The 10,448-nt window shown below is 28.5% G+C and overlaps 1 protein-coding gene across 1 annotated transcript; it reads right to left on the bottom strand.

Annotated features, from left to right (window-relative positions):
- Nucleotides 1-937: 937 nt before the first annotated feature.
- Nucleotides 938-5,302, bottom strand: LOC103493093 ((R)-mandelonitrile lyase 1-like). The gene is made up of 4 exons (XM_008453723.3): nucleotides 5,161-5,302; nucleotides 4,381-5,028; nucleotides 3,106-3,952; nucleotides 938-1,188 (listed from the first exon to the last, which is right to left on the bottom strand). Exons 1-4 carry the CDS (start codon nucleotides 5,252-5,254, stop codon nucleotides 1,143-1,145), a joined length of 1,635 nt encoding a protein of 544 aa, XP_008451945.3. The 5' UTR covers nucleotides 5,255-5,302; the 3' UTR covers nucleotides 938-1,142.
- Nucleotides 5,303-10,448: the final 5,146 nt, after the last annotated feature.

The following is a 10,448-nucleotide window of genomic DNA, read 5'->3' as shown; positions in this document are numbered from 1 at the left end:
TTCAATCTAATAAAGTTAATCTTAAGTAAGAAGTAAAAATAAGCATATTTTAGGTGTTTATCATTATTCTTGAAAAAGAAAATTTCTCTTTAATGTAAAAGTTATCTTGAGACTTGTGAAAGGATAAGAAAGTTACCTTTTTACTCTTTAGTTTTCTCTCACCTTTATAATCCTTGCAAGCTGTCAAATTTCCCTTTATTCATTGTTTTCCTTCATTTGTGCATGTTCATCGAGAGAGAAAGGGGAAAGAAAAAATAGGGTTTCAAAAGGGATTTCTTGATTGAAGATGAAGGGATGAGAAAAGTGAACAAGATGGTGTTTTATAGTGGTTCAGCTCTTGGCCTACATCCACTCTTCAAAGGTAAGAATCTTTTTATTCAATATTCTTTTTTACAAGTAGATTCAAGACAAAAATTGAATATTTTCATACTACAACTCCTTGTATTTATTCTGTAGTCAAGGTTACAAGACTTTAATTTGTTAATTTGTTAAAGATAACTTTCTGTTGTAACAAAATTAGTTTGTAACTGATTTGATTCTTTTCTTTAACAGCCGTAGAAATAAAGTTGAAGTCCTCTTGAAGATAGTTAAAAAAAAACTCAACAATTATTTTATAGAATTAAATATAATAAGATACTTTCATAGTAAAACAAAGTCTTGTTTTTTAAAATATAAATTGAATTTCTGACCTCAAGATTACGTGCAAGGTTTGGATTGGGTCATATGGTTTTCAAGTCGTAAAGTTTGTAAATCATTTGAACTTTAGTTTTCGATGTTTGAAGATTAAGTTTTAAAACTTTAGTTCTACTCGATAAATTTCAATGTTTGCTTAGCAATGATCGATTCCATCTACCTCTCGTATTTTTATTAAAAGAAAATCAATAAATTTCAATGTTTTTGTTATCTACATTCATACTCCACAATATTTAAGAGCAAATCTGAAATTTATGAAAATATTGTATTGACTTTGTAGACTTTTTACTTTTTGTTACACCAACTATAAATATGTTTGTGCTTTATTACATTTATGAAAATTAAGCTAACAACTATCCTAATAAAACACACTTATATAATTGATTAAAGAAAGAAAAAAAGATACATGCTGCGGACAAACAAGAATATTGACCAAACATTGGCTTCTTTTAGTTGAGATTCGATCTTTGTTGGAGTAACTTAAGGCCAACATATCTGCAAAATTATTTTGAAATTATTAGTTCTGAATATTGAAATAATTAAAATCACAAACTACATCATATTTCTAACATATGAGCCTATTTCTTTCTATGAAAATATTATACGTTTGTTATTGTCTAAAAGATAACTCTAAAGTTGTGATAATTGGATAGTTGCAAATATAGTAATTAGATTTAAAATATAAATGTATATAGCAACATTTTAAAACCCTATTACTAATAAATCATGTTATAATTATTGATCTATTGTCGATAGATTTTGTTATAGTATTAATTTATTTTAAATTGTTGTTGTATACTTGATTATTAATTCTATCATCTCGATTGTAATGATAGCTTTTACTTTTCAAAAATATTTTCAAGTTCTAAATGGCTCTTGAGGATTAAAAAGATCTTAGATCAATTGTAATCTTTGGATGATAGCTTTCACGTTTCCAAATTATTTCCGAGTCCTGAATGGCTAAGTCAATGACACGAAGGGTTTCAAAAATCAAATAAGTTTTGAAAACTACAAAATGTGACTTTCTTAAAAACAAAATTGTTGATAAATCAAACTTTTTGTCATAAAAATAAAAAATAAAAAATATTTAATAACCCAAATCAAATAAAACATTGTAAATAGTAAAACAGTTAAAAATATTTAAAAAAAGTAAAGCAAAATTTCAAATTCTAACAATATATCGATAAGACGTTAATAGACATAGATCAATATTTACTATGAATATAATCTTAAATTTTGTTATATTTTGTAAAAAAGAAAAATTGGTTCATTGTGCTATATTTGAGAATGTTCCTAAAACGAAAATTATATATAAAAGAATTACTAGCTTCGACAAAAGTTGTAGTTTGAATAGGCTAAATTACAAAATATGCGCTTCAACTTTGTTTATTGTTTTTTTTTTTTGATCAAAAGTACCCTTAATTATTAAAATTTTCAAAAATTCCTTAAACTTTCGTAAAGGTTCAAAAAGAACTCGTACTATTAGTTTTGAATGAAAACAATTAAAGTTTTGTTCCAAAAATATCCTAAGCTGAGGTAAAGTTTCATAAATATCTTTTAGCTTAAAAAAAATTAAAAAGTTCTCTCATTGATCCAAATCTAGCACAAAATTCCTCACCGTGATAGATTACGAATACGATTAATCTCTATAGTCTTTATCATAATTAACATATAGTTAATTTTAAAATAAAAAGAAATTTTGACTATTAATACAAAGTGCTATTCTAATAGATCTATTAGCGTGAGATTTTTTTTAATTGACTAATTATTGTTTTAATATATATTGAGGACAAATTTTTATTTTACATTTTTATAAGATTTAGTAAAATTTTATGTTTTAACCAAGGTTTAAAATATTGAAACCGATGGATAAATTGAAGTCTTAATTTTACAAAAATTTTAATTTCGATAGTTATTTATGGAAAAATTATAACAACAAAAAATTCTAAAAAAAATAAATTAGTTAGTAAATAAGTATTTGGTTATTTTCAAATAAGTAATTGGGATAGTTGCAAATGTAGCTATTGTATTCAAAATAATTAAGTACATAGCAACATTTTAAAAAAATTGCAAATATATCAAAAATCTGTCAAAATCTATTAATGATAGGAGTCTATTACTGATAGACCATGTAGCAAATGTTGGTCTATCAGCATGGTCCATCAATGATAAACCATAAAAGTCTATCAACGATAGAAGTTTATCATTGATAGATTTTGCTATATTTACAATTTTTCTAAAATGTTGCTACATACTTAATAATTATTCTAAAAATTGCTACCTATTGTAATTTTTTTTTTTTTTTACAAAAATACAAAGTTGAAGCGCATATTTTATAATTTGACCAATTCACATATACCAATTGTTGTACTCACCGAAGTATATATATATACATATATATAAAAAACTCACCGGCCAAGCATCATGAGAGTGGCCATAGGATTAGTTCCCGGCGACTCAGAGAAAGTGGAGCCATCAACAATACGCAAATTCTTAATTCCAATGACTTTATAATTACCGTCAACCACTTTTCCCACCACACATCCTCCATGGTAATGCCAATAAGTACTCACCGTTTTTTTACAATATTCTTCAACAGCGCTAACATTCCCCAAATTTTCCGGCAATGGAACCCCCAAAAACTCAAATCCTTTATTGTCCTCCAAATTTTGTGTCTTAATCTTTTCCATAGTTTTAGTTTTAAGCAAATCTCCAATTTTTCTTACACCTTTAACACATCGACCAAGATCATCAGGATGTGAATAATAATTGAATCGAACAATGGGACTCCTTTTCACATCAGTGGAGGAATTTAATCGAAGTGAGCCTTCAGAATGAACCTCCGAGAATTTTCCAATAAGTACGACTAAGCTTGGGTCGATGGAAGTGGCTCCAGGAGGAAGAAAACTGAAAATTGGGGGAATTAAAATTGGTAAAAGGCTGGCAATAGATTGTATATAGATATTGTCTTGTAAAATTCCAACAGCTTTCGCAGAAGAAGGAAGGACTGGGAATGGAAGGATGAAGTAGGTACCAAAACGGGGATTGTCGGACATGGATTGGCCGACATATGGTTGGTGGAGAACGAGAGGTAGTTTTAAGGATGAAAGATAAGATTTTGGGCCAATCCCACTTAGAAGTAGAAGTTGAGGACTTCCAATGGCTCCTGCACTTAGAATGATTTCTCCCTTTTTGCGAATGAATGCTTTGTGTAGCTTTCCTTTTGAATCTGAATACAAAACCCCATTTGCTGATAAACCTACAAGTCAAAATAATACATGAGCAAAATGTATGGAAACTGTCCGTTGGAATAAATGATAAGTGACTAGTTGCGTGGAGATGTATTAATCAACTTTACTTTTCTTTCTTCAAATTAATGCATTTTAGAATAATTTTTCACGAGCACTTTTGTTTTGTAGGAAACATTTCTCCTTTTTGTAAATTTTTTCAAGTTTAATTTATTTTTACAAAGTATAGTTTATTAGATTCTGTGAAAGAGCTTTGCTTTCACAACAAAAGTAATTTGTTAAATTGTTGGAAATGATTACTCATGAGAAAAATTATCGAAAGAAACACTATAAAGTCATTGACTCACGTTTTCTTCGTGAAATTACCATATAAGTATAAATTAAAAGTCCAATAATTTAAGAAAAATATAACTTAAATTGAATATTTGCAAGCACTAACCAGAGAAGAGGATTCTTTGAACTGTTGCTTCAATAGCAACTTTAATATTTGTGGTATTAGCCTTATTAAGAAACTCCACAGCTCCATGTCTATTTCCTATATTATCAAAAATTGAACCTCCAGTTTTCGTTCCCACAAGATGCCTCAAATCAAACCCATTATCAGGGACAACACCACTTTCCAATAAAGAACTTCTAAAAGTAGATTGCCAAGCATTCAAAATTGGCTGAGATACAACAGTTTCTTCAACCCATTCATAAGCCTTCTCAACCAATTCCATGTCCCAATCAACACCTGCACTTTCGAAAAACTCTCGATGTCCCCTCGAATAGAACCCGGCATTGACCATGCTTCCCCCGCCAAGGACTCGTCCTCTTATGTTCTCTACGCCATCCTCCGAGATGAAACGTTGAGAGGGATTTTTTCCATCGTCCCCAGCAGTAAAAACGTTGAATAGACCTAGTTCATTCAACACAAAAGGATATTTGTTGGGGTCACTGCCTCTTTCTAAAACGAGGACTGAGAATTTTGATGATAATGTTGTAGCTAATGGGCACCCCGCAGTTCCACCTCCTATAATTATGTAGTCATATTCTTCTTTTGTTGATAAATCAGTGGCATTATGTACAAACTTCATGTAGCTAACATCTGAAAATTTAAGTTCATTCCAAAATAAGTATCAATGAAGGCAAATTCTAAATAAAAAGAGGTGACACGTAACAAACGTTGTAAAATTGTCATCTGAGTTGTGACGATGACTTATTCTGTAATAATCTGTACCTTGATTGGGGATAGCATGTGAGGAGTGAAGTTGTAATTGAAAGATAGAGATCATAAGGCTGAGTATTAGAATGGTAACCCTAGAATGTTCCATGGCCTTTCAAAAGCTAAATATTTTTGGGATACAAAGTTTGTTCCCTCCGGTTTCTGAAACTGTTGGGTATATACATTTATATACATACAAAGTATGACTCTTAATTTGAATGCATTTAATGTTGAAAATGATTGGTCAAATTTATCTATCATTTTTTAATTCTACCAGTCATGTATTATGTGTTACCAATTTCTCAAATGTGAATACATATTTTGTTTGAAAAATGATAAATATATTAATCTTTCTAAATAAAAAGTATTAATTTTGAATTATTATGACTTCTCAAATCCATATTTTTAAGGGAATTAATGAGATTTTTGATCTGAAATTATATCGTGAAGAGTTCTTGCCCATTGTGGTAGAAAAATTAAATAAAGCATCTTTGGGTATATATAGAATAGATAATACTAAGAAGAGAACATTTTAAGACTTGAGTCTAAATGGCTTTCTAATTTTTTTTATTGTTTTTAATTAACAAGTCGCTAAAAGAAAAGGATAGAAGACCCATCCAAAACATCTCAACCTTTGTTTACTTTATCTTTAATTGTAAAAAAGTTTTGATTTTATATTTTATAGATTCCTATATTTTAAATCGTCTTATATATAAGTTACTTGTTTTTTAATTTATTATGCTTGCATCTTAATATTTTAAAATAGAACTTATTTAATAGATATATAATTTAGAAGAATCATTGAAAATGATAACATGGACAAATTATTTACACTTTATGGCAAAATCAAGTGTAATAATTTTTTTGTCATTTGGTGATTTTTCTTACCGTAAAGTGTAAATAGTTTACATTTTTACTATGCTTGAAAAAATCCCTATAAATTATTTGTTAACATGAACCTAAACTTTCATTTTTGTGTTTATTACATCAACTAATTGAGGGAAATTTACATAAACAGAAGAAATATGAATGTATTTACATTTTATAGCAAAAAATAGAGCTTACGTCATGCAAGATTTTTATTTTTATATTATTCCAAAAATACCCTTCTACTTATTCAAATCTTCTAAATGTATTGAGTTAGAATTAGTTTGCAATATAGATCTCTATCACTTTCTATTAATGATTGATATAACTATATTTATATCTTTGGGTTAGCTTCTTATATAATGTTTTTTCTTTTTTTCTCTTTGGTATATTTGTAAACATTGATTTCTTTTTCCATTTTTCATTTATTAGGTTCATTCGATCAACAACATTGAATACAGTGTAATAGCTAGTGATAAATAATTTATAATGAAGCTGAACTTGGGATCTTACACCTATCAAGTTTGGGATTTTCACGAAATTCCTTATTCTCGTATGCTTAACCTATATACTTATTATTATGTTTTTCATTATTATTCAAGCACATTTTTGTCAATATATATGGGTTGTGTTCGACCTATTGATGTTCATTCGAATTTAAGAGTTGTAGATGCTGGCTTTTTGTGGTGTTAATTATGTCCTATATATTCTTAAATGTTTAGCAAGAAGAACCTAGCTATAAAACTAAGAATCCGATTGATTGTTGAAGTTAAAAGTAGTTCAGGAAGATATTGTAGTTTTCCATGGAAAGATCACAATTCTAGGGCTTGAAAACTTTGAATTAATCATGGATGAATCATTATATGGTTGCATTTAGAATTTGTGAAGGTTATTTCTTTTTTCAATTTCACTGGTTCTATTATTGAGGTTTTAAATGAATAGAACAGTATCCTTCTATCAATAAAATAAAATCAATGTTTTTGTTTATATCATCTTTTGAATTGAAACATATGATATACAGAACATATACACAGTCTCATATATAGAATGAAATCAATGTTTTTGTTTATATTCATCTTTGAATTGAAACATATGATATACAGACATACACAGTAACATCTTTTTATCATTGTCTATCACCTAATTAGACACTAATATGGTTTTATCAATTTCTATGATTGATAGACATGGATAGAAAGACATCAATGTTAATCAATGTTGTACACTAATATATGTGTCTATATCATCCTAGAAGCATCGGTCCTTGTGGTTACAAATTGTAACATGCATTCATAAAAGTTTATTGTCACTGTCAATACCTTTCTATCACTCTCTGTCACTAATATACGTTGGTATGATTTTATTTGTCTCTATCATATAACTGGGATTTACTATTCTAAAACAAGTTTGAAGGTCAAGGTTGGGAAGGATGAGTTTGATATGAAGATGTCTATCCTCAGCTGAAGGTTGGAGCACTGTTCATTAATGATGATGTTGTTGTTTTGGAGTCTTTCTTTGTTTGCTTCTTTTTTGGATGGGCTTTCGTGGCTGTCTTTGTTGTTTGATTTTTTTTCTTTCTTTTTTCGCCTTTCATTCAAAACTTCGTAACCATCGACTAATACTTTTGGTTTAAAACATTAAGGAAACTGTGGAAATAGCAAAATTCTAGATAGAAAAAAGAAAAATAGCAAATCCTAAAATTATTTTGATTTATGGCAAAACTACATGTTACATGAATTTTTCTAATTTTTTGGTCCAAATTTACTTCTCTGCGAATGACAAATGCTAATATACAAATACAATGTATTTGTTGAGATAAGAAAATCAAACAAAATATCACATATCACAAATACAATGTGTTCGTAAACACTTTCACTTATAATAAATCTTAACTAAATAAACAAAAAATTATGTTATTGCAGAAGATTGAACCAACAATCCCTAAAGATATGACTTTAGTTTCAACATCTCATAATTATTAGGATATAAAATCAAGTAAATAACGAATCTGTATATTTCATATTATTTATAAAAAATATATTAAATAATACATATTACAGTGGAATAAATTCAACTATTTAGCATTTTTTATTTTTCAAATTATTTATGAAAAAATATACATAAACAATACGTAATACATATTTGATATTTTAACATTATTTTCCACCCTATTTTAACCGCTAGTTTTAATTCAAATTTGTAACACTATTTTTAAATCCAAACTTTATTTTAGATTGTTACTTTGAATTCCTAAAATTACGCCAAAGATAATGGATAATCCCATAATTCTAGCATTTTTTATTTTTCAAATTATCTATGAAAAACCATACATAAATACATTAATTTTATATTCTTAATTTGAATTCCTAGAATTATGCCAAAGATAATGGATAATCTCTTAATTTTAGCATTTTTTATTTTCTAAATTATTTATGAAAAAACATATATTAAGAACATCTAAAGGACCCTCCAACGAATATATATATATATATATATATATATATATATATATATATATATATATATATATATATATTGTTATTTAACTCCAAAGATAAACTTAACTATTTAGCATTTTTTATTCTCCAGATTATTCATAAAAAATATACATGAATAATACATAATACATATTTTATATTTTAACATTATTTTTAACATTATTTTCCACCCTAAACCATTAGTTTTAATTCAAAATTTTAACACTATTTTAAAATACAAATTCTACACATTAAATTTAGATTGTTAGTTTGAATCCCTACAATTATGCAAAATATAATTTTGATATGTATCCCACCCTAATTTTACTCCATAGGTCACGGTTTTTTAGAGTTTTAATTCAAAATAATACAAAATGATACGAACAAATATGAAATTATGCCAAAGATAATATTTGATATATTTCTATTATATATCCCATCCTAAAGTGTTATTTTCAATTTAAACTTTAAACATTATTTTGTTTTATTTATGAAACAATAATTTAAGATAAAGATGCTAAATTTCATCTCATTTTCTGTTCCACTAAGCAACAGGTGATGGTCATGAAGTACATTTTAATTGCTGGAAGTTTTCAAACTTGAGAAATTTAGCATGGCACTGTTAGTTCGGTCTTCTGATGAGTGTTGAATATTCATCAATTTGCTTATTTTGCAAAAGTCAGCAACTGTAATATTACTCCTGGATAGTGAGTGTTTAAAATAATTATGAGTGTTTCTACTAGAATATTAATATTTTTTTTCTGATAAACCATTAAGGTTACTCCTCATGAAGATTGAAATATTTAACAAGAACATGTGTTTGGTATGATATCAAGTATCAACCATCTTTTTCACTCTTTATTTTGTTATGTTTTCTGCACTAATTTTGAGTGTGAAGCTAAACAGAACGCAATAATCCAGAATGCACAATCCAAACAAAAACCACAAAGCAATAAAGGAGCAAAGAGAATACAATAATATATAGTGGTTCGACCAATTTGGTCTACATCCATTTTGAGTACCAGCTTGGAAGCATTTTATTGAAAGCAAAATTCAAGGAACAATTACAGAAATCAACAAGATCAACAATCTGTAATTAATCAAAGCAAATCCAACTACACCATCAACCCAAACGCCAAGAGACCTTAACCTGTTGGAACTGACCACAAACGATGCTCAAAACTGTCAGAAACTCAACGTTGCAAGAGTCGTCGGAAAGTGAACAGTAATAGATAAGATTAATCTAATGGACGAATGCCTCACCACCGGAGAGAAAATCTCATGAAAGTGAACTTCCTCCTTCTGAGTGTAGCCCTTGGATATCAACCTAGCCTTATATCTAGGCTTATTGTCACCTCCTGTACCTGGCTTGATTTTGTAAATCCACCTTGATTGAATGAGTTTCTGATTAGGAGGCTTTGGAACCAACGACCATGTCTGATTCTTCTGTAAAGAGAACAACTCTGCTTTCATAGCATCCTTCCATTGTTTCTTTCAATCAGATACAATTGCCTCTTCAAAAGTAAGAGGCTTTGCTTCAATACTGTCAACTGCACAAGTAAGAGCATAAGCAACTAAGTCAGCATAACCATACCTCATAGGAGTATGTCTTTCCCTCTGAGCTCTGTCATGAGTGTAAGCTGATAATTCTGTAGGTCATTGTTACTTGAGCTTTATTCACTAAAAGCTCCCTCATCAATCAAAATCCTCTCCTGTTGAAGACTGTATACCATTAAATTCAGTCTATTGTGTATCCTCTTTCTCTGAAATTAGTCGCGACTAATCACTAGGTACCTCTAATGCGATTTTGACTTCTGTCACAATATAATCACATGTCTGTTGTTTCTGCTAATCTTTGACACAATAAGACATTTCTGTCTCATTATAACTTACATCTCTACTGATAATGCATTTATTCATCCCCTTTTCCAAGCACCAAAGGTTATAACCTTTGACACC

The sequence above is a fragment of the Cucumis melo genome, chromosome 5 (assembly GCF_025177605.1).
Source record: "Cucumis melo cultivar AY chromosome 5, USDA_Cmelo_AY_1.0, whole genome shotgun sequence".
NCBI lineage: Eukaryota > Viridiplantae > Streptophyta > Magnoliopsida > Cucurbitales > Cucurbitaceae > Cucumis > Cucumis melo.
The sequence above is the reverse complement of the archived record's forward strand: the minus strand, read 5'-3'. Positions and strand labels throughout refer to the sequence as shown.